At 41.0% G+C, this 25,281-nt stretch overlaps 1 protein-coding gene across 1 annotated transcript in view; it reads right to left on the bottom strand.

Annotated features, from left to right (window-relative positions):
* Nucleotides 1-25,281, bottom strand: part of IQGAP1 (IQ motif containing GTPase activating protein 1) — a 102,676-nt gene that overhangs the window by 40,167 nt on the left and 37,228 nt on the right. The window contains exons 6-15 of the mRNA XM_043553895.1: nucleotides 19,842-19,909; nucleotides 18,616-18,729; nucleotides 17,693-17,871; nucleotides 16,879-16,963; nucleotides 12,202-12,365; nucleotides 10,424-10,508; nucleotides 9,507-9,670; nucleotides 9,131-9,291; nucleotides 7,332-7,456; nucleotides 5,568-5,731 (exon numbers count right to left, since the gene is read on the bottom strand). Coding sequence (XP_043409830.1) covers nucleotides 5,568-5,731; nucleotides 7,332-7,456; nucleotides 9,131-9,291; nucleotides 9,507-9,670; nucleotides 10,424-10,508; nucleotides 12,202-12,365; nucleotides 16,879-16,963; nucleotides 17,693-17,871; nucleotides 18,616-18,729; nucleotides 19,842-19,909 — 1,309 coding nt within the window. The remainder of the gene's footprint in view (nucleotides 1-5,567; nucleotides 5,732-7,331; nucleotides 7,457-9,130; nucleotides 9,292-9,506; nucleotides 9,671-10,423; nucleotides 10,509-12,201; nucleotides 12,366-16,878; nucleotides 16,964-17,692; nucleotides 17,872-18,615; nucleotides 18,730-19,841; nucleotides 19,910-25,281) is intronic.

The raw sequence follows: 25,281 nt of genomic DNA, 5'->3' as shown, positions 1-25,281 counted from the left end.
CTCAGGATAAAGCAATTCCTGGCCAAGAGACAAATGCAGAATCATTCCATTCCCCATTTTTCCAGGATGGATGAAAACTGGTAATAAAATCAGGTACAACTCCCAGAGGAGGCACTGGAGAAGAACCAAGCTGGGTCTGTAAGGAATTCCACATGAGATGGCATACATATTTATGCTGCTCATATCCTGTCACTCTATAAGCATCATTACTACCTGAACAATAGACATGTTTTACCCAGGAAATGATTCTTCTGTTACTTTGCTTCTGCACCAGTAGGTTGGTTCAGTAATAAAGATGTGAGATGTTTTGCTTGAAAAAAATTAAAAATACAACTACCATATGATCCAATAATTCCAACTACTGGGTATTTATCCAAAGAATACAAAAAACACTAATTTGAAAAGACATATGCACCCTTATGTTTCTAGCAGCATTATTTACAATAGCCAAATAATGGAAGCAGCCTAACTGCCCATCAATAGATGAATGGATACAGAAGATGTGGTATTCTCATAAAATGGAATACTACTCAGCTATAAAAAAGAATGAAATCAGTTGGGGGGGGGGGTGGTGCGGTGCCTGGGCGGCTCAGTCAGTTAAACGTCTGACTTTGGCTCAGGTCATGATCTCACGGTCTGTGAGTTCAGCCCCGTGTCGGGCTCTGTGCTGACAGCTCAGAGCCTGGAGCCTGCTTCAGATTCTGTGTCTCCCTCCCTCTCTGCCCCTCCCCTGCTCATGCTCTGTCTCAAAAATAAATTTAAAAAATCACACACACACACACACAAAAGAATGAAACTGGGGCACCTGGGTGGCTCAATTGGTTGCACATCCGACTTTGGCTCAGATCATGAACTTGCAGATCATGAGTTCGAGCCCCGCATCAGGCTCTGTACTAATAGCTTAGAGCCTGGAGCCTGCTTCGGATCCTGTGTCTCCTTCTCTCTCTGTTGCTTCCCTGCTTGTTCTCTTACTCTCTTTCTCTCAAAAATAAATAAAGATTAAAAAAATTAAAAAAAAAAAAAAGAAATCTTGCCATATGCAATGACATCGATAGAGCTAAAGAGTATTATGCTAAGTGAAGTCACTCAGAGAAAGACAAATACCATATGATTTCACTCATATGTGGAATTTAAGAAACAAAACAAATGAGGGGCGCCTGGGTGGCGCAGTCGGTTAAGCGTCTGACTTCAGCCAGGTCACGATCTCGCGGTCCGTGAGTTCGAGCCCCGCGTCAGGCTCTGGGCTGATGGCTCGGAGCCTGGAGCCTGTTTCCGATTCTGTGTCTCCCTCTCTCTCTGCCCCTCCCCCGTTCATGCTCTGTCTCTCTCTGTCCCAAAAATAAATAAACGTTGAAAAAAATTTAAAAAAAAAAAAAAAAAAAAAAAAGAAACAAAACAAATGAATAAAAAGAAAAAAAGACTCTTAACTACACCAGATGGTTACCAGAGGGGAGATGGGTGGAGGGTATGGGTGAAATAGATGATGGGGATTAAAGAGTACACTTACCATGATGAGCACTGAGTAATGTACAGAACTGTTGAATCATTGTATCATATGCCTGAAACTAATATAATATAATATAATATAATATAATATAATTATACTGGAATTAAAATTTAAAAAGGGAATAACAAGAAAAAAATAAAATTCTATGAAACTACCAAAGTGAAAAGAAGAAAGAAACAGGAAAGCATGGTTCAAACAGGGGAAAAAAGCAAACAGACTTAAATTATCTATTTTAAATATGTTCAAAGAATTAAAGGAAACCATGTCTAAAGAACTTAAAGTATAAGAACAGTATCTTACCAGAGAATAGCAATAAAGAAACAAATTATTTTTTAAAAAATGAAATTCTGGAGTTGAAAAGTACAATAACTGAGACGAAAAATTTACTGGAGGGACTCAGCAGATTTGATCACACAAAAGAAAGAGTCAGCGAACTTGAAGATGACAGGTCTGTTTGTGTATTTATTTTAAAGTTTATTTATTTTACTTATTTTGAGAGAGAGAGAGAGAGAGAGAGAGAGAGAGAGAGAGAGGAGAGAGAGAGAACCCCCAGCAGGCTCTGCGCTGTCAACACAGAGCCCAGCTCAGGGTTCAAACCCACGAACCATGAAATCATGACATGAGCTACAACCGAGAGTCAAATGCTTAACCATTTGGGCATCCACCCAGGCGCCCGAAGATAGGTCAATTTAAATTTACAGTCTGAGGAACAATATCCAGTCTAAGGAACAGTTATGAAAAAAGAATGAGAAAAAATGAATCAAGCCTCAGAAACCTGTGGACACCATTAATAATATCAATATATGCAAAACAGAATTCCCAGAGGGCAACAAGAAAGGGAAGGAGGAATAAAGAATACTGGAAAAAAAATCCGAATAGGCCTATAACAAACACAGACGTGGAAACACATTCTACAAAAACAAACAAACAAAAACATACGGCCATATGGCTTCGCTGGTGAATTCTACCAAACGTTTAAAGAACAATCACAGCAGTCCTTTAGAAACTCTTCTAAAACCTAGAAGAGGAAGTTATACTTCCCAGTTCATTCTTTGAGGCCGGTATTACCCTGATACCAAAACCAGACACAAAGATATCACAAGAGAACTACAGACCAAATTTAAATGAAGATTTTTGTTCGCTAATTTTAGAACCCAGATGATTATTTTTAAAACCACTCCCAAAAATGGCTCAGAGGAACTGCTAAGCTGAGGCCTAAAAAAAGCCAATTCCACCAAATACTTGTCTACACAGCTGGGCCTGGCACTATCAAGCAAATTTTCCCCTAACTCCGCCCCCCTTCCTCCCCTTTTGATGGATCCTGAAAGTTACTCCCCTGCAAAAGGAAATGCTTCAAACTCTAGTCACATCCTCTAAAACTTTAACTCCCACGACCCAAACAAAAGGAGCAGTCAGGCTCACAGCATGTGAGAGCAGGTACAAGTTGGGTGCTCCAGTGACTTTCCTTTTTTAGAGGTTTCCTTTTTTAGGGAACCAGCCCTAGCTCATTCTCTCAAAGCCCACTCCTCTGTCAGGCAGATCTAAGATTCCTTCTGGACTTATATGGTAGCAAAAAGAAACGCCACCACCACTGGCCCTCACAAAATCAGGGCAGCCAGGCCCCGGGTTAGATATTCTGAATCAGGAATAGAGTTAAAGCTTAGGAATCTGTATTTTTAAAATGACTTTTCAGGGCACCTGGGTGGCTCAGTCGGTTAAGCATCCGACTTTGGCTCAGGTCATGATTTCATGCTTCATTCGTGTCAGGCTCTGTGCTGACAGCTCAGAGCCTGAAGCCTTCTTCGGATTCTGTGTCTCCCTCTCTCTCACACAAATAAATAAACATTAAAAAAAATTTTTTTAATAAAATAAAATGACTTTTCAAGTGTTTTCACAATCAGCCAAGTTTGGGAAGCTCTGGTCCAAATGGTCCAAAATTAATATCAAAGACAGAGAACTCCATTTACAACCGCTTCTCACCCAAGTAATTATCACATTAGATCCGATCCCTTTTTCTCAGTTTCCTGACTACAAAATAGGACTTGTGTTTCAGATCACTGACATTCTGCACCATGATGTGCCTCTTAAGTGAAATCTGGTACTTGCCGTATTTATATGATTAGGACACGGTAATGCCAACTACTCTCCTGACAATGCAATCAAAGGGGGTCAATCAACATTACAGTGTTAGCCACGACCCCTCATCCCAGCCCACGCTTACAGAGCCTCCATCAGCGGGAGCATACAAAAGCCTCAATAACACAAAAGTTCTGGTCTGTTTTTCCACCTTTGGTTTCCCAGAAAGAATGTGACCCCCTAAATTAAAAATTTATTTTGGGGTGGCGGGGGGGAGGCGGTACCTGGCTGACCCTGTCAGTAGAGAGACCCTTGATCTCAGGGTTGTGAGTTCGAGACACCCATTAGGTGTAGAGATTACTTAAAAATAAAATTAAAAAAAAAAAAAAAGATTTTTCTTTTAGTTCTTCTGCTTGCTACCAGACCTCACGGTAGGGATCCTCTCAGTCAGAAAAGAAAGGTGTGGTCCCCCCTATGTAACTGTTATTACTTAGGAAGAACCTAAAAGGAGATCCATCACAATTAGAAAAACAGAAGTAATTATGTCTTAATCATGCAACTAACATCTGAGGGCCTACTATATACAAAGAAACTTCCTACTCAGCAACATGATAAAAAGAGGTACAAATCTTGTCCATTTCCGTCAACAACCTAGCTGAGAGGTAAGACAAACTTTTTAAAAGGTGTGTTATAATCACCCACAAAAACTTTTATGTTCATAGCAGTATTACTCCTAATAGCCACAAAGTAGAAACAATCTATGTGTCCATCAGCTCATGAATGGATAAGTAAAATGTGGTACAGCCATACAGTGGAACATAATTTGACAGTAAAAAGAAATGTACTCCCAACACATGCTACAACTTGGGTAAACCAAGCTAAATGAAAGAAGCCAATCACAAAGGACCACATATTGTATGAGTCCATGTAGACGAAATGACCAGAAGAGGCAAATCCACCAACAGAAGCAGACTGCTGGTTGCCTCAAGCTGGAGAGACTAAGGGAAAATGAGAAGTGACTAATGAGTGCCAGGTTTCTCTCTGGGGTGACAAAAATCTTCTAAAATTGATTGAGGAGAGGGTTGCACAACTCTGTGAACAGAACAAAAACCGCTGAATTGTACACTTTGAAATGGTGAGATCTATGGTAGGAGAGTTACATCTCAGTAAAGCCATTATAAAAAACATGGCATTTATCTACTAAAGCTTATGTGTATTCCCTATGACCCATCCATTCTACTTCTAAATGTACACCTAATTAATAGAAATGATACATATATTTACCAAGAGACATGTACTAAAATATTCATAGAAGCACTATTTGCAATAGCCAAAGAATGGGAAACAACCCCAAATTTACCAACGATGAATATATAACCCCGTGATGGAATAGCACACAACAATGAGAATGAACAAATTCATACGTCTTGCAGCTACACAGATGAATTTCACTAACATTATGTTGGGCAAAAGAAACCAGATACAAGAAAGTATAAAATGCTACTTACAGGCAGTTCAAATACAATTCAAATACAGGCAAAAATCAACCGTGGCATTAAAAATCAAGATAGTGGTTACCAGCAGGTGGGTGAGTGGGGGGTGGACAAGGACAGAAAAGGATGGGGTGGACAGTTCCGTTAAGCTTTTCATAATCTGAGTACCAATTACACAGGTATGCTCTTGAAAATTTATGCCACTTTTAATTCTCATATATACTAACGCAACTTACGTAACTTACACAATTTTGGCATTACGTTTCAACACAGAATTTACTTAAAGAGACACAAGAGATGTGTCTACAACAACAGAGAACCACAAAAACACCCAAATATGCACTGTCACGTCTCGTGTCCCTCCAGTGCTCTGAGTGCAAAGGTGCCAGAAAACAGTCATTGAGGAAATGAAGGGAGAGATTTTCTCTGTCTCTGAAGGGATGAGGGATGAAGTGCTCTGAAGGGAAAAGAACAATTTCAGTGCCACTCACCTGGGCCTTCTCTCTCTTTGCTCTGATCAGCGTGTCTTGGTAATGCTGGGCCACTTCTGCGAGAACTCCCTCAAGTTTAGCGGCAGGAATCTGCAGGGCCTGCAGAGTCTTTTGGGCATCACCTTCATCCAGGGCTTCGTTAATTAAACCAATGGCTAAAATCCCTAAATATGAAGGGACAAAGGTTATTTTCTTTTAATTAACAAATTATTTAAACAAATCTAATTAATCATAAATCCACCCAAGCATTATGATTCAAATCATAACTTGACACCTATAATATTAAGCAGCATTTAATTTTTTTTTAGTATTTGTTTCATTTAAAGTAAACTCCCTGGTATCCATATTGCCACTGAAACCTCAAGTCTTTCTGTTTTATTTTTAATTGCTCTACCTGAAAAGTTGAGAGAATTTTCACGAAACTGGCTTTAATAATCTAGCTTTCAAGTACTTTGCAATGTGTAATCAAAACCATTTTTGATTCACAGCACGTCAGAGTTCAAAGAATCCTAAAAAGTCACCTGATCAACATCTTTATGTAAGAAAAGACTAGGCTTAGAGATTTCTTCAAGATCACACCGCAAACAGGTGGCCGACGGCAGATCCAACCCGAGGGCTCCCCACCCCAAAGCAAGGCTCTTCTCACTAACCAACGGCATTTTTCTTACAGGAAATACAAACTGAACGAATTAAAACTAAAAACATTCATTCCTTAGGTATCTCAGGCAGCTGTACTACTTCTGTAAAGGCTCGGTGGTAGAAGAAAAATGTGGTTGACCTTTGACCTGAGTCTCTGAGATGAAGCCTCTGAACCCCTTGGAATTTCCTAAATGGTAGGATTATCTGTGTTATTCTTGCCGGGCTTCTAGGACCACACCTGAGTCTTTCTATGCGAACCAGGCGGGCCCGCTGGATGGTCTCAGGACGGGGGCTGGTCATGCCGGCAAGACCAAGCCCGCGATCAAAATACTGGGGCTTTGAGCCGTGTGATATCGTGGTATCAGCCCAGCCTGCCTATCTCCAGGGAGGGGAGGCAGACTAGAAACCGAGTTCAGTTACATGGCCAACAACCAATCCTTCACAGGTAACGAAGCCCCTTAAGAACTCTGGACACCCCACACTCAGGTGAGCCTCCCTGGTTGTGACACACATCCTAAGGACACATAAGCTTCACATTTGGGACCCTACCAGACATCCCCCTACAGGTCTCCTTTTCTGACCACTTCTGATTTGTATACTCTATAATAAAACTATCATCATAAACATAGGCTTTACCCTGAGTTCTGCAAGGCACTCTAGCAAATTATTGAACCTGTGGGGGGGGGGGGGGGGGAGATTGAGGGAACCTCTGAATTTATAGCCAGTTGTTCAGAAGCGTGGTGACCTGGGAACTCCTTAGAGTTTGTGACTGGTGTCTGAAATGAGAGGAGTCTTAAGGAGGACTGTCCCCTGCACCCACGCAAGATGACCTAACTCCAGGTAGTTAGTTAGCGTCAGAACTACTTGTTACAAAACGTTTAAAAATAAAAGATCATGTTCAAGGGACGACCTGAATATTTTAGTTTTTGTTACACACACACCTAATTGTAGCAGTTGCCTGAGGTTTTGAAAACAACATCTAACCTTAGCTTTTTGAGATACACACACACACACACATCCAATTTCCAAAAATCTTTCTAGGACTAGTGTTCAGAATCAGGTCGTGGAATCACACCATCTTTAATTGTGTCATTATTTGAGGGGATAATTAAATAGATTACTCACTCTCATGTTCCTCCTGCACCACCAGATTCACATGGTCCACACAAGCCTGAATGTCATTCCATGTAATAAATCCATTATTTTCTGCATGTGCCTGAGTTTTCAGTTTCATCAGCTCGTCGAGATACCTGCCTCATTCCCCCAACAAAAAAGACAATGAAGGACAACATAAGAAAAGGGACCTTCAGGAGTGGCTCAGTCAGTCAAGCGTCCAACTCTTAGTTTCAATTCAGGTCGTAATCTCATGGCTTATGGGATCGAGCCCCACATTGGGCTCTGTGCTGTCAGCATGGGGACCTGCTTGGGATTCTCTCTGCCCTTCCCTTGTGTGTATGCATGTTTGCTTGCTCTCTCTCTCTCTTTGAAAATAAATAACATTAAAAAAAAAAAGAAAAGAAAAGTAAAAGGAATCTTCAGGATTGTCACAGATGACAGGAATGAGAAGACTGGGAACAAATTATCCAAGGAACAAAGACAGCTAATGTATCCCAACAGTTTGACATACTCTGGAGGAAAACTTTGGGACTGAGGAGTTACCTTCAACAAAATGTGAAAATGTAAAGGCATCACTACTTCTTCCCTTTTTTTTTTTTAAGTTTATTTTTTTCTTTTTGTAATCTCTACACCCAATGTGGTACTTAAAATCATAACCCCAAGATTGAGCCCACGCTCTAGCAAACGAGCCATCAAGGCGCCCCAGGATATCATTCATTCTTAACAGTCTGTTACATGTTCTAAATTCCAGGTATCACCAACTAATAACCAGAGGCAGTGTCTCAACCAATTCCTAAAGACCATACACCAGCTAACAAAATATCATTAAGGGTCTCTGGCTGGCTCAGTCAGTATGGTGTGTGTCTCTTGATCTTGGGGTCGTGAGTTCAAGCCCTGCGTTGGGTGTAGAGCTTACTTTAAAAAAAAAAAAAAAAAAAGGATATCACCATTAAGCAACTCTTACTGAATATTAAGTACTGATTTAAACAAGAACTATCAACCAGAGTTAAAAACACTAGGTGATGGTTAAAGGGGAACTGGATATTTTGATGGTGCAAAGGTACAAAAAGAGATTATGCTAAGGGAAAACATAAATATACATTAGAGGGATAAGTTGTCTCCCCAGTTCAATGATCAATCTTAGTATTTCTAACGGTGACACAAATAGATTTTATATGCCTCTAGTTAAGAGATATGAAACACACATCACCAAAAATGTTGACTTGAATCTTGACAACCCTTTGGATGTAATTTCCAATTTCCAGGAATAAGCCAAATATCAGGAAGCAACCAGAACCCGAAGACAGAACATTTAATACAAATTGGTCCCAGCTCTTTAACCACTCGGCATCATGAAGACAGGAACCACGCTAGATTAGAAGATACCTAAGGGATACAACAGTCAGATGTAGCACATGGTCCTGCACTCGATCCTGGTTTGAAGAGACCAGGAGAAAAGGACAGTTTTGGAACAAGTGAAGAAGCATGAAAACGGACTAGGCTTAGAAGATACTAAAGATGAAGTGCTGCTTTTGTCAGCGTAGAAGACAGCACTATTGTGGCTACAAAATAAGTACCTTCATTGTTCCAGATAAGCATATCTATATATTTAGGAGTCGAATGTCATGATAATAGGTAATTTACAATAAGTCGTCCAGCATAACAGTTAATAAAGTGAATCAAAACAGGAAAAAAAAAGAAAAGAAAAGATCACACTAAGGTCACAATGCCTGAAAACGGGAGTGGTGCTGACCAGCAACAGAGTAAGAGCCGTCTGATGGACTCAAGCTGCCACTCTGGGCACCCACCTCTGACAGTTTTCTTCTTCAATATTGGTAAGGCCTGTCACGGAACTGCTCAACTGTTTCCACACGGTGTTCATGTCCCCCGACTCCAACGCCCTGTTGATTAGGGCCACTGATGACAACATCTCCACTGCGACAGAGAGCTCAGGATGGGTGAGGTTATGCTGTACAGAGAGGGGGAGGGGGAGAAGGGGAGGACAGACATTCTTGGACACCAAGCAAGGTTACAAGTTTAATAAAGGCATAAGAAGTCTAAGCTTCTGGTTTATTTAATTTAAAAAAAAAAAAAAAAAGGCTCTGCCAACGACTCCAAGGGGCAGGTATCAAGTTCATGGCCACTCCATTTTGCTCACAAGCAGGACAGGTTCAGCTGACTTACCTCAGGACTCTGTTGCTGCAGGGTAGCCAGCTCTTTCTGATAAAGACCAGCAGCAAATGGAAACACCTGGGGCAGCTGGGCCTCGGGATTCATGAGCTCCAGAACCGTCTTCTCAGCAACACCCTTCTGGATGGCGGCGTTGATCGCTGCCACGGCTGTCAATCCTGGTAGAAAACAGGTGAGAAATGCAGCTGGCGTGGGAAGCCCCAAGGGGAAGGAGAGTCGTCTTCACAGAAGAAAGTTACATTCTGTGGATAAACTATCAGCCCTAATGTTTGAAGTGGAAATTTCATCTTTACGGAACAGGCTCCCCCTTTGTATGAAGGTGAACCGGAGGCCAGGCCGACTGTATCTCCACGAAGCTGTTTCAAAGGGTGGCCTCCCTTCTCCCTCACCCATATCTTCCCTCCACTCCAATTTATAAAACATCTTTCTAAAACGTCTCTTCCATCCCCTGCAGCCCGGCAAGTAGAGGACCAGCTCCTTAAGCTGCCACGCAAAGGTTTCCGGTCTTTCCAAGCCTTAATCTTACACAGCTCGGCTCCAAACACGTACAAAAATGTTATTCGAACCACCGTTGTTTCCAGACCTCTCTCACCTTCTATACCTCTACTCGCGTGTCCTTCCTTCCTCTCTCACGTTAGGAGCGTCCTTCTCCTTCTCCTCCCTCCTCCACCGTCCAGATCTTACCGATCAAGCCCCTAAGTCTCACCTCCCCCAACCGTCAGGTGCCTCCCGGCCCGAGTGAGCCTCCACGGGCTCAGCTCTGCTTTGAAAACCAGGGGAGCCGCCGCCGCCAGAGGCACCCGGTGGTGGATGGCGAGCAGGCCTGGGGAGGGGGCGAGGAGTGACGGAATCTGACCTCAGACGCCCCTTGTGACATCAGCCCCACTCGGCCTCTCAGGGGGGGCTCTTACTTCTCTGATACTGCTGGGCAGCACTGTTGGCAGCATCCACTCCAGACTGCAGTTCCTCCTTCTGCAGGGGATCCGCCTGGCCACCCTAAGAAAAGCAAACAACTTGGTTTTTCTTTTAAGTTTATTTACTTATTTTGAGAGAAAGAGGGAGAGAGAGAGAGGGAGGGGGAGTGCACAAACACATGGGGGAGGTGCAAAGAGAGGGATGGAGGGAGAGAGAATCCCAAGCGGGCTCCAAGCCGTCAGGGTAGAGCCTGATACGGCTCAATCTCAATCTCAAAACTGCGAGATCATGACCCGAGCCGAAATCAAGAGTCACCGACTCTCAGCGACTGAGCCACCCAGGCGCCCCAAGCAAAGAACATTTATATAAGGATTCTCATGCCTATGCCTCCAGGTCTTATAATTGTCGTATCTCAACAGCAGTCACAGGGACAAAGAACCAGAGGCCTAAGTGACAGCTTCAGGCTACGTGCAAAGTAGCATCCCTGGGTAGAGCCAAAGCCCTTGCCAAATCTGGGGTAGAGTGACTTTCCAGACACCAGTACATGTAAAAAAGAATAGTTTGTGAGAAGCATCAAAATATTGAGATGAGATGTTTATAGACTCCTTAGCACATTAATGCTATTGACTTTGGCTGATATATGCTGGGAATCTGTATAATGTACACTGTCCTCATTCAGACAAAAAGAAAGCCACTCATATTTGTTCTAAAAACCCACTAAGTACAATTCCACAGTGTACTTTTACTGCACGTTAAGTACTTTCCCAGTGTTGGCCAGAGGAAACTAGTGACGTGTGTTTTCTTTTAAGTAGAAATTCCTGAAGTAAGAATGTAAAAAAGATTCAAGTTTTCCCCAATGGCATTTAGCTGGGGGATTAAGAAGGATGCTTCAGTGAAAGGGTGGTCAGGTTCGGAGGGTGGGTGTGTTTAAGAAGATTTACAACTCTAAAAGCAAAAGACAGCTAAAAACAATGTGTATTTTACCTGAGGACTTTTTTTTTTTTTTTTTTTTTTTTTTTTTTTTTTAGAGACGGAGCACAAGTTGGGGAAGGGAAGAGAGAGAGAGGGAGACACAGAATCCAAAGCAGGCTCCAGGCTCTGAGCTGTCAGCCCAGAGTCCAATGCGGGGCTTGAACTCACAAACTGTGAGATCATGACCTGAGTGGAAGTTGGATGCCCAACCGACCTAGCCACCCAGGCGCCCCCGAGGACTTTTTTTTTTTTTAAGTAGGCTTTATGCCCACCACGGGGCTTGAACTCAGGACCTTGAGATCAAGAGTCAAGCTGAGATCAAGAGCCGGACTCTCAACCAACTGAACCACCCAGACACCCCACTTGAGGATATTTTAAAAACCTACATTTAGGGGCACCTGGGTGGCTCAGTTGGTTAAGCATCTAACTTTGGCTCAGGGCATGATCTCCCGGGTCGTGAGTTCGAGCCCCACATCAGGCTCTGTGCTGACAGCTCGGAGCCTGGAGCCTGCTTTGGATTTTCTCTCTCTCTCTCTCTCTCTCTCTCTCTCTCTCTCTCTGCCCCTTCCCTGCTCACACACTCTTTCTCTCTCAAAAATAAATACACATTAAAAAAAAAATTTTTTTTTCAATAAATAAAATCCTTCATTTATATGCGGGAGAAAAAGTTATACTAAAAACTATGGGTGATACTATATAGGGGAAAAAGCCTCCATAAATATCTTTAAACGATACAGGATCGAATACAGGATTCGAATGGCTACATGTGAAAGCTTGCGGGTTCGACCCAGGACACTTTTACCTGTCTCTTCTGCTGTCTATCACCCAGGAGCTGCTTGAGGTACCAGTCACCGTTCTGCTGCTGGAGCCCTCGAAGGCCCAGCGCGGGGGACTGCAGAGCCTTGAACAAGGCCAGTGCAGCGCCCTGCTCCAAGGCCAGATCCACATTTGCTAATGCAGAAGAAGCTGAGGAAGAAAAAAGACCAAAGCTTAAGAAAACACTTTGTAAACATCGGTCTAGAGTATTTTTCCCTCCCCCAAACCAATCTCAATTTCAGATGAGGGAAATATAGTTCAGATGGCCTTTATTCTGGAATATCACAGAAGCACAGGATCTTGGCATTGGAAGAGAACCTTAAAGGCATCAAGTCCAGGGGCCCCAGCCGGGCTGTTCATCAGAGTTAACAGATTCCTGGACCACGCCTCAGGCCTACTTAAAAGCTTCCAGATGTAGACACCCTGGCACCACTACGGGTAGCACTAACAGAGGCATCAGTACAAACCAATTCGTGTCTAAATTCCCTCTAAATGCCAAATTGTTGCCTAAACTACCACACAGGAGAAAGTTTCTCCCATGGCAACTTACTACATCTTTGGGCAATTTTGTTTTAAGAAACAAAACAAAACAAAAACTATTAAAGTTTTCACCCTAGTGTTGACACTTGAATACATCCAGTCCCTCTTTCCCCATGACAGTCTACTCCAGGAGAAACAGCCTTAGTTCCTCTTTATAGCATCAGTCCGAATCCCTTCATTATCCCCCATCTCCTAAACACACTCCACCCAGGAGTCAGAGCCCAGAGAGCAAAGGTGGTCTGACCATGTGGAATGGAAGGCGCTGTCTACACCCTCTCGATATTCTCTACTTCTAGTCACAGAACCTGAGGTCACATAAGGTCTTTTACATCTGGCAGTGAAAACCTAGATGTTCCTTTACCTGAAAATAATAAAGACACCTTCCCCATAGTGTTATTGTTCAGATTAAATAAAATCAATGTACACAAAAGCACTCTGCATATTGTAAAATAGATAAGGTATTAGGTTGGAAGTCAGAATACAGTACTTTCTGATTTCAGAAATAATAACCACTGGAAAATGATAATTACTGTACGATTTTCAGTTTCCTTATTTTTAAAAGAGAGAAGAATTCTCCCTCCATGCAGTTGAACTGATTTTATCACCGAAGTAGCAAAACAAATCAATAATAACATCCTAAAAATCAAAATATTTGGGACATAGCAGCACTTATAAATTTTTAATGTTTTCATTATAAAAAATTAATATAAGGTGTCAAAAAGAAAAAGATTTTAAATTTCAATGGATTTGTGGTCTCACTGTAGACTCCTAAGAGACTATCCACTTCTTCCCAATGAATACACCTGCAATTCAGTAATTCATTACCACACCAAGGTGATGGCTCTTTCAGTCATGGCTACAGGTCTATGTGACCATTAGCCAATTAACCATCCATTCCTTCAACCCTTACTGAGCACCTGCTCTATGCTGCAAATACAGTTTTGAACAAAACAAGTTATCTCTATCTTTGTGGAACTTTTACAGGAATGGAGACAGAAAATAAACAAAATCAGGTAACTACCAGGCTTTCTCTAGGTCTGCAAAGTAGAATCTCAGATTACCTATCTACAAACGCATCTAGTCACTTATGCTTTTACTGGAAGCATAAACTTACTACATAAATATGTAAATATTTAAATAAACATTTACTAACATTTATACTATAAAGATGATAAAGTTTAGAACATTATTTAAATATTTTCTTCCACTAAGCTTTAATCACTTTTCCTTATTCAAAAACTTTTTCTCATTTTTAAGTATTTGGCCTGCAGCTTTCTCCTGGGGCATTGACTTCACTGCTGGTTCTCACAGCCTTAGGGGAAGAATCTTATCTATAAATTATGTTAAGATAATTCTGGACCTAAAGTTCCTGTATCTTCCTAGCATACAACTTTCTCTTGCTTCAGACTGGTTCTACGACTAGAAAAGATTGTGCCTCTATGAGGAATCCTGCCTTATTTATCCAGAGAAGTTTCCCATACAAACCTCCAACGAGAAGTCATCATTCCCTTCTTTATTTTATGATGCATCTCATACAAGCTTTGATATTTTGTTCTAAGCAAGTTGCCCTGAAATTACTCATTTGCACATTTATCATCCGTACCACGTTGAAAGCTATTTGAAGGAATTCGTATTATTTTGCTCCTCTGACCACATGAGAATATGAATGGAACACTTTATTTTTTTTTTTTAATTTTTTTTTTCAACGTTTTTATTTATTTTTGGGACAGAGAGAGACAGAGCATGAACGGGGGAGGGGCAGAGAGAGAGGGAGACCCAGAATCGGAAACAGGCTCCAGGCTCTGAGCCATCAGCCCAGAGCCCGACGCGGGGCTCGAACTCCCGGACCGCGAGATCGTGACCTGGCTGAAGTCGGACGCTTAACCGACTGCGCCACCCAGGCGGCCCTGAATGGAACACTTTAAAAACATATACTGTGGCTCTTCCCTCACAGGTTTATAATAGACTCTCATACACTTTGCCAAGTCAAGCTACCACAGTTATAAAATCCTAAACAATACAGAAAAAAAAAACTTAGTGACACAAAGACTGTTATGCACCGTGTGCAGCAGGAAACATGCTGCGCTTTCTTCTCACACAACTAAGTATAAAAGGACACTCTAGTTCAATTTGCTGGCCTAAATATTCATATAGATACAGGACAACACATCACTCATACGTGCATGGAACTATTACTCTGTTCAGAAAACCATTATCTCAAATGAACTAGAATGCAACAGAATACAAATACTCCTGGTCAGGATTTAAGAGTTTCTGATCATATGGAATTGCTAAAAACTTCTAAAGGCTCTCTAGAAGCGCCCGGGTGGCTCAGTCAGTTAAGCAACCAACTCCTGATTATGGCTCAGGTCACGATCTCACAGTCCGTGAGTTCAAGCCCTGCATAGGGCTCTGCATTGACAGCACGGAGCCTGCTTGGGATTCTCTCTCTCTGTCTCTCTTCCCCTCCCCAGCTTGTGCTCTCTCTCTCTCAAATTATAAATAAATAAATAAATAAATAAATAAATAAATAAATAAATAAATAAAGTCTCTCTAGTTATTCAGAGTATTGGTTCAAGAGAGAAATTAGGGCCTCCCAATGAACAAAGAGGACACGAATTACTATTACTATTATTATTATCTTTAGCAAAACAAGGTCAAGTCTGGTTGAAATCAAATGTAACCATTATGCTAGGAATTACAGGGATCTCAAAAGAAGCATAACTCATAAGTAATCTGTACTTTAAGGAATTTACGGAGATGTCAGAAACAAAGGCAAGCAATATAAGACAATATGTAATTGAGTACAAAATCGTGTGGTCTATAAATGCTGTGGGAGAGATGGAATGGGTGCAGGTGAGAATCGAGCTGGACCCTGAATGATGGGTATAATTTGAATCAGATTAAGAGATAAGGTATGAGGCCATTAGAGTGAGGAGACTACCCCATTAGCAAAAGCTATAATAATGTTAATGTTTACTGAGGACTTACTAAATGCCATGTAATTTACACACATTATCTCATCATCTGCATAACGACTTATGCCACAGGTGCTATTAATGAGGCCAGGAGGGGCACCTGGGTGACTCAGTCGGTTAAGTGTCCAACTTTGGCTCAGATCACGATCTCAGTTTTTGAGTTCGAGCCCCTCATCAGGCTCTGTGCTGACAGCTCAGAGCCTGGAGTCTGCTTCAGATTGTGTGTGTGTGTGTGTGTGTGTGTGTGTGTGTGTGTGTGCATGTGCATGTCTCTCTCTCTCTCTCTCTCTCCTGGAGTCTGCTTCAGATTGTATGTGTGTGTGTGTGTGTGTGTGTGTGTGTGTCTGTCTGTCTCTCAAAAATAAACAAACGTTAAAAAAATTTAAGTAAGAGGCCAAGAGACCAAGTCCCAGGTCTGAGCCACTCCAGAACAGGACTCCTTCATGAGTCATGAAATGGACGGAGTGAATATGGGAGACAATTAGGCAGATGAGTTTGTACAGAGTAGTATGCATAAAATACAAAATACAGAACTCCACTAGACTAGGGGTCTACATTTTGTCCAGCAAATAATAATGTAGGTTCTTTAGCAGAAGAGTGATAAAGTGAAAGTGACACTTTCAAGAAATTAGTTTCTCAAAAGAATGTAACACATATATACAAAAATCATTTTTTAATCTCATTTTTGTTTAAAAATGTTTTGAAAAGGATATTCATAAAAAATGCTAATAGTGGTTATTTCTAGGGGATGAGGGGTTAATTTTCTGTGTATTTTTTGTTTACTTCTGGATAGCTTGTATTACTCTCTGAAAAGAAAATAAAAATATTACTTTAAAAATAGGAAAAGTCACTATTTCGATTTTTTAAAAAGTGTATTAACACAGGGTGAGAGAGTGAAATTAGCCAACAAGGCAAGTCCAGAAGCTACAGCAGACAGATGAGCAAACAGAATAGCGAGGGCCCACCTGAGGACAACAGTAGCTAAAACAGAAGATATACAAACACAAAAAAACAGTAATAAGCAATAGTTCCTAAACAAATCCACTGATAAATAAACTCAAACCATGTCATCGGTACAAGAACAGATCAACACTCCTATTGTTCTGTAACGTCTCTCCAGGTACCTGAGTCAGGGACATACTTACTATTGACTTTGTTGATATTGCCTTGAATTTCAGCTTGAGTGAGCAGCTCCTCATAAACATCCCTTTCTCTCTCAGAGTTTTCTGTCTGAAGATGAGTAAAAAAGTCACAGATCAGTTCAGGTCTCTAAGAAGACCCACAGCAACATACTTGCACTTCTCCCCCACCAAAAGACAACAAAGAGTAAGGGTGTGGCTTGCAATCCTTAATGAAGCACAACTTCATTAAGTTGTGGGACGCTACAGAAATATCAACTAAAAACGTAAAAAGCAGATCTGCTTGTTAATGACAAGCCCGAAGGTTCTCCCAGAGTTGGAGAACACGAGCCTGAGCAGGAAGCACGGGTGAAGCCCGTCCTGCCCCCTTGTGAGCCTGCATCCTTGCCTCAGACCCGAGCAGAACGGGCACACCCTAAGACCAGATGTCAGAACTTCTCATCAGTTTGTACAAAATTCAAGATTAAAAGTCAAAATGGAACCGAATACCAAAAGACTGCATACTGTGTGAATCCATTATCATTTATATGTAATTCTAAAAAGGCAAATACAGTGATCTGTTCAGATTGGAGGTTGCTTGGGGTCAAGGGCAAGGGGTAAGGAGTAGTGGAGGCGGACTATGAAGAGGGACCTGGGGACTTTGGGGATGATGGTTTTGTAACCATATACATTTGTCAAAACTCGTCAAACCATGCATGTAAAATGAGCGAATCTTATTGTATGTAAATCATACTTTAAGAAAACTGATTTTAAAAATGGAGTTATAGAGAACAATGAAACAATATCGATCAACTAGAAAGAACAGACGTTCCATTTTTACCCTGTTTTTAGCATTTGTCATTTTCTCCTGTTTGGCCTGATAAAGCACATCCTGGTAAGTGGAAGCCAAGGGATCTTCAAGATTTACAAGCATGGCGTTGGGGTTTCTCAGAGCTGCAAACGTGTCAGCTGGAATTCTATGGTCAATAGCTTCATTAATAGCAATAACAGCAGCATGCACTAAAAAAAAAAAAAAAAAAAAAATTTCAAAACATAGAACACAGAAGTTATATACAGCAAGGGACGTACACGACACATACAAAACATTACAACCCCCTATTGCAGAGAAAGGCTCGTTACGATAGAAACAATGACTGGGGCTGAAGGAATGGCGCCCTGAATCCCGTAAGCCTCGTCTCTTCCTTCGGATGCACAAAGTCACAGCTCTGCCTGTGATCCATGTCTGGGAGGCTGAGTTTGGAATCCCACAGGGAAATATTCATAAAAGAGCCTTGCAAGGAGTGTACGTTATGGAAATGTTCACCCTTAATCATCATGTAAGTACCATTAAAAAAAATAAGACACTCAAAGAGGGGCTGAAATGTAGAACTCAATTTCTAAATGCTTTCATTTTCATCAGAACCAAGCACTTACTCCCAAATAACAGCACAGAAGATGGCAGCAGTGTTAAAACCACATCTACTGGGGCGCCTGAGTGGCCCAGTCGATTAAGCATCCAACATCGGCTCAGGTCATGATCTCATGGTTCATGGGTTTAAGACCCACAGACAGTGGGATTCTCTCTTCCTTTCTGGCTTGCTGCCCCTCCCCGACTCGTGCTCTCTCTCAAACTTAAAAAAAAAAAAAGCTACATCTACTGACTTGCTAGCAAAATTCCTAATTCCAAGACCATCACAATAGTATTCATTACTGAAAGTGGTAGCAACAATCCCATTTGAACCCACAAAATTTCTCTCTTCTTACATGCAGCTTCATCCACTGAGAGTTCATTAGCCAGGATGCCCCCAATCTTGCTGAAGGCGGGCATCTGGATCCCATACTTCTCCAGTTCAATCTTCATGTTGTTGATTTCCTCTTCTGCAGGAAGGGATAAAGACCCAGGTGAGCAAGTTGAGCACCTTTCCATAACTCAGAGAAGGAAGGCGCATCCCCAACTACAAAATGGGATAAAGTGGTAGCTACCTCATAGGGTTGATACGATGACTTAATGAGATAATTATGGAAAGCACTTAACAGAGCATCCGGCACATAACGTACATTGAGTAGATACTGTTATTACTATTATCAAGAACATCAAAAATAACTAGAACATGAGAACAGCCCTACAGAAAATAGTTTTTCAAAACTGCTACTTGTGGCATTTCTACAATGAACTTATGAATGGAGCAGCTTTAAAAGGAGCTCAACAACAAGTGACCCACAGGCCAGCCAGCCTTCTCGGTCTTCACACACCAAGTCACTACTGCTATTAAACAATTTTCCTTCCAAGGCAGGAAACCAAATGATAAAGGAAACAACATGTGAGGTTTGGCCCTTTGCCCTAGGTCTGGTGAACAACTTCCCTAGAAGGAAAAATATCATAGATAAAAGTTTTATTCAATTTAAAATTCCCAAGCCTACAAAATAATGACCAATTCAAAAGATTTGAATCTATATTGCCCCTAACCAATATGACCAATGTTCTTTTTCTCCCCAGGCCCCCATCTCTTCAAGCAAGCATCTACTAGAGCAAATACACAAAGAATAAGGTAAATAAGGTAAATTTTTTAATTACTTAATTGTCACCTCTGCATTACCTCAGTCCCCATAGCATACCCCTTGCTTTGCCCACAGTAGGGACTTGCGAGAAGCAAAGGAAAAGACTGTTTTCACCATGCATGGATATTTCATGTTAGATGCTAATACGGTATTATGTATTTTCTGTGTTATATATTAATACTATTCCCACTTTACATATAGGAAAATGGACACTCACTAATCATACTCACGTCAGAAACGAGAGAACAGAGTTTAAAATTCCAACTTTAGCATTCTTCTCAGCACACCAGGAGAAATAAGTTACTTATCCTTCTTTGATCTCTGTTGCCAGAGTGTTTTTAAAGCCCTATGTCTTTAAGATTGGTACTGTTGACTCTCCAGGCTATTTCTACATAAATCAAGCATTTCCTGCCAAGTTTGCAACTCCTTACCTGTGAAGTCAACCTTTCCATATAGGTCTTGAATCTGAGGAGCCAGGCCTAGTTTGAACAGGTACAAACTAGAAGACACGATATGCAGAAAAGAGTTAGGCCTCCCACTGCATCTAGCTGCTGCTCTTAGACTGAAGGGGAAAGGTAGCAAACATAAAGAACAGAAACATTCTGAACACAGACTCCTTGCATGCTACCATAGTCCCCTTTGCAGTTACCATGCTTTACCTCAGAACCTTTTTTCAGTTTTACATAACATTGTCCTAGAAAGTCACATAATGCAATGCAAAAAGCACCAGACTGGGAGTCAGAAGACACAGGTTCAAGTCCCAGTCCTGGTACAAATCTAGTGTATAATTAGATGTTGACATACATGTGGATGTAATTAATCTAAGTGGAGAATCTTCACTTTTGTTTACCTTCCTGTGATCAATAAGCTTTAAGTAAAATAAGATATTTGAGAAAAGTCCCATGAAAATGATTCAAATAGAAAGTCTTAGTTAAACTGAATTCAGGGGCGCCTGGGTGGCTCAGTCGATTAACCGTCCGACTTCAGCTCAGGTCATGATCTCACGGTTCATGGGTTCGAGCCCCGCATTGGGCTCTGTGCTGACAGTCCAGAGCTTGGAGCCTGCTTCAGATTCTGTGTCTCCCTCTCTCTCTACCCCTCTCCTGCTCACACTGTCTCTCTCTCTCTCTCTCAAAAACAAACATCAAAAAAAATTTTTTTAATAAATTAACTGAATTTATATCACTGATGGAAAAGTTTCATTCAGGTAATTTATGAGTCTTACAGTAAATATTATATATATTTACTGTTTAAATTTAAAAAAATCTAGTAGACTTCAAATTTCATGAAGGCAGGAACAGTAAGTTGTTCACCAATGTCTACCCAGAACCTCTTAATAAATATTTATATTTCATAGACGGATAGCTGGATAAGTAAATGTTTATAAGCCTGAGTTAGCCTAAGTGGATTCTAAGGACCCAGCAGATCAGAATCAGTAAATCAGAAGGGTGCTTGACAGGGATGGACATGGGCAAGACACTGACAGCCTAGCAATAAGGGAATAAATATAACACCCTGAGAAACAAATCATAAACACAATAGAACAATCTCCAGTTTTTGCAAAAAATCCATAAAGCTCAGTATTATCTGAACACAAATATGGATCATACACATTGCATTCACATAACTGACCAGAATTTAAATTATATATAATAAACTCACATGTATAATCTAAAAAAAAAAAAAAAAAAACAAGTCAAGCATTCTGAAAACACATTCAAATTTATGCATTCAGAGTAGCTAATAATTTTCTAAGATAAATACAAGTATGAACCATACGTATATGATTAAGTCCTTTCTTTAGAGTAAAATGCTCAAAATAGAACTATACAAAGTTCCTCTCTCAGAAGATTTTAACTCTATTTAACAAATTTTCCAAACCCAATTAGCCAATAACATTCTACACCTGTAATATGTCCTCATTATATGTATTGTTTCTCCCACATATGTCCCACCTGCATTCCAAATTAGTAAGAATACGTTTCTTGAGGAGTTTCTTCCTCTTTTATTTCTACTTTGAAAGAGGAAAGAGGCTGCCATACTTTAAGAAACTGCAAACGTCTGGGGCGCCTGGGTGGCTCAGTTGGTTAAGCATCCGACCTTGGCTCAGGTCACTGTCTCGTAGTTCGTGAGTTTGAGCCCCACATCGGGCCCTGTGCTAACAGCTCAGAGCCTGGAGCCTGCTTCGGATTCTGTGTCTCCCTCTCTTTGCCCCTCCTCTGCTCACTCACGCGCGTGCTCTCTCTCTCAAAAATAAATAAAATTAAAAAAAAAAGAAATTGCAAGAGTGTCATTTTAACAGCCTCAAGGAGCGAATTCGTTTTTAAGGTCTTCCAACAGTAAATTAAAGTTACGATGTCGCTAGCTGCTACAAATAAAGTAGAGGAGAAGCTAAGACATAGGCATCATCTTTTCTTTTATCTCATTTCAATGATTAGGAATATTTTAAGGAGATGGTGGAGCTATGAATATAATCACAAGGACCACTCAGATCCTCTTGCACAGAACAGAGAATATTCAACCTAAAAGCTGAACCTTTAAAGTCCTACCAGTAAACACCCCTTTTCCAATCTTTGCTCCTATTCTCCCATGCCTACTTTTACAAATAACTGTTAGGCACCTACAATGTTTAGTTTGTACTGAGCTCAGGTTTATTTTTCTTTTCTTTTTTCCTATTTAAGCTCTACTTTACAGCAATAGGGGGAAGGAGATTATGTTAGCCTACTGGGATTCCTATTATCTTTGCTGACTACAGAGTAACCTGGAGGAAGTCACTAGGCTGATCGCAGAGATCTTAAATACAAACACAGCAGTTGACAGGAAACAGAATCTAGTGCAGCACGATCCCTGATCTCTGATTAGAATTTCTCTGATACTAGAAATGTTTTATAGTATATATAGTATCATGTAATGTTTGCTTATGTAAGTATATACAGTATTAGAAGACATCCCCAGCAAGCCTTGAGGCAGCACCCCTAAACAAAAACACTACTATTCTGAAGAGAAACATACACATAATCACAGTCAGTAGATACATATTCTAAATAACCTCAATTAATTCTGATCAGATTTCACCAACAAATCTGTTTGAACCAAACTTAAATGTAACTTTCAGCTTTTACATCTCTTTTGAATTTAGGATATATGACTATGGGCCCATTTAACCTCCAAATCAGTTCTTAGAAAGATAAAACACCAGAGGAAATGGAAATGAAGTATACAAACCTATGCAAAATAATAATGAATTAGGGTCTTATCTGAGGGTGGAATGTAATCCAGAAAAGTAATTTAGCAGGACTAAATACAGGGACTATCTCTGGAATAACGCTAGTCAAGAAACAAGGAGATAATGCTTCTTTGTTGCTACTGATACAAAAGGGAGATAGTGCCTCACCCCTCACAGTGAGGCAAGGAATCTGCCTCGATACTGTTGTCCTATATGGTAAAGAAGAGGCTCCCGGCAGGTGTTAAGTGCCTATATAGCAAGGGCTGACGGCACTTCAGGAAAAACACTCTAGGGAGGAAAGAAATCGTAAATCACCAACCAGAACACATTGCTCTGTGTATACTTCCCAAGCATGGGCTGCAAACTGAAGAGAAATGAAAAACAAGAGCAGACTTCCTTCCTTCCCGATTCTGACTCCATCATGAGAAAGGCAGAGTTACTTCTTCATCTCTAGTTCAGAGAATTTGAGGGCTGAGGACCCAGGTTATGCTGCAGAAGGCCATGGCTGCAGAACTCGCAGAGAGTTCCGCCAGCTCAGCCTCTTGCCTGCCAAGTTCAGATACCCATTGTAGGTACAACCTTCACAAGGTTATCAACACAGACCTCACGTAACTCACAGCCAGTCACAGTACTCAGAGTTAATCTGATTTTGGCTCAGACCCGTACATTTGAAATCACTGCAATCTGAACATTCCCCTAGATCCCACCCATTCCTAAACATTTTTTAAAAATTCTCATGTTGTTCTTGTTTGTCCAATATTATGCTATGTACCTTGCGGGGGTGGGGGTGGGGAAGAAATATAAAGCATGACCCCTGTCTCTAAGATGCTAATACCTAAGAGAGAGAAAGACAGTAAACACATGAAAGAAACAATATATAACTTAGAAACCAAGAAACACAGGAGTTTAGACAAAGGAATGAGCTGGAGTCACTGGAAATCCAAAACATCACCAAGAAGGTGGGAATTCAATTAAAATGTGACTGGATACACTGAGATAAACATGAAGAGTCATCTGATAAAAAGAAAGAACCATTTCCTTTTTTCATTTATGGGTATAAAATATCCCCTTGAGCCAGAACAGGGGGAAGGGAGATTTTTTATAACGTAGGATTGTGACCACAAGCATTTATTGGCTACCTACTATATGCTAGGCATCTAAGTACTAGAGACACAAAGATAAAGAATAACAGAAATAGTCCTTGTCCCCAAGGAGTCCTCTGAAAGTCAGCTACAAGAACAAATAACCAGAGTACAGTATAAAAGCCCTATACTTGAAGGAGGAGGTATGTGCAGATGCTAGAAGAGCACAAAGATGGGAAGGAGCTAATTCCATCTGAGGGAGAAAAAGGAAAAGAAGGTATCAACGAACAGTGGCATTCCACAGTGGCAGCTGGAGAGGAGCATGGGTTATACCAGGGAGTAAAGGGCAGTCAGGCAACGGAAACAGAATAACCTAAGGCACAAGAGTGTGTGGCACGTCGACCAGTCCTCAGCTATAGTCTTTCTTTTGTAGTTTTCAGACTATTCCAGAGATACCAAGGGTCTGGCCCATGTTCAATCAAACTGGAGACAATAGGCTTCTCATGGGTCAATATTATACATGTATTATATACATCATTAGTATTTATTAAGCACACATACAGGATGCTTTATAAAATGGGCAGCCCACTGGAGCGCCTGGGTGGCTCAGTCAGTTAAGCACACGACTCTTTTTTTTTTTAATTTTTTTTTTTTCAACGTTTATTTATTTTGGGGACAGAGAGAGACAGAGCATGAACGGGGGAGGGGCAGAAAGAGAGGGAGACACAGAATCCGAAACAGGCTCCAGGCTCTGAGCCATCAGCCCTGAGCCCGACGCGGGGCTCAAACTCACGGACCGCAAGATCGTGACCTGGCTGAAGTCGGACGCTTAACCGACTGCGCCACCCAGGCGCCCCAAGCACACGACTCTTGATGTCATCTCAGGTCACGATCTTGTGGTTCGTGAGTTCAAGCCCCATGTCGGGCTCTGCACTGGCAGTGCAAAGCCTACTTGGGATTCTCTCTCTCTGTTTCTCTCTGCCCCTTCCCTGCTCACTTGCTCTCTCTTCTCAAAATACATAAACTTTATCTTAAAAATAATAAAATAAAATAAAATAAATAAAATAAAATGGGCAGCCCAAGCAAAGAAACCCCATACTCATGGCCCACTTACTTCTTCCACCTTCTACTTTAGCCCTATGGCCATCACGTAAATTTGTAGCCCTCTGACTCACCACACTACTGCCTCCAATTCCCACCCAACCGCACCCCTCTCTCCACGCAAACCACCTCTTCCTTCCAATACAGTACTCTGTTGATTCCAAGAGCCAAGGACCTGAAATTAAATCATCTTCCAAATTTATTATGAAATTATGAAAAAAATATACTTAGTTTCAGTTCCTATTTATCATATTTGTTTGACATAAAAATTACTGAACAAATGGCTCGGTGAGGACCTAGAAAACTAAATTAAAAATCAGCCATTTGATATTTGCTGGCATTATTTGAAGATGTTGACAAAATTTAGTTATACTACTAAAGTATTAACACAGGGCATTTTTTAATTCAGCTATTGGCCTGCAACGAAATAGTAAACAATGAAAGTTTTGAAATGTATATACT

Source organism: Prionailurus bengalensis, chromosome B3 (assembly GCF_016509475.1).
Source record: "Prionailurus bengalensis isolate Pbe53 chromosome B3, Fcat_Pben_1.1_paternal_pri, whole genome shotgun sequence".
Lineage (NCBI taxonomy): Eukaryota > Metazoa > Chordata > Mammalia > Carnivora > Felidae > Prionailurus > Prionailurus bengalensis.
Note: the sequence above shows the minus strand (reverse complement) of the source record. Positions and strands in the feature narration are given on the sequence as shown.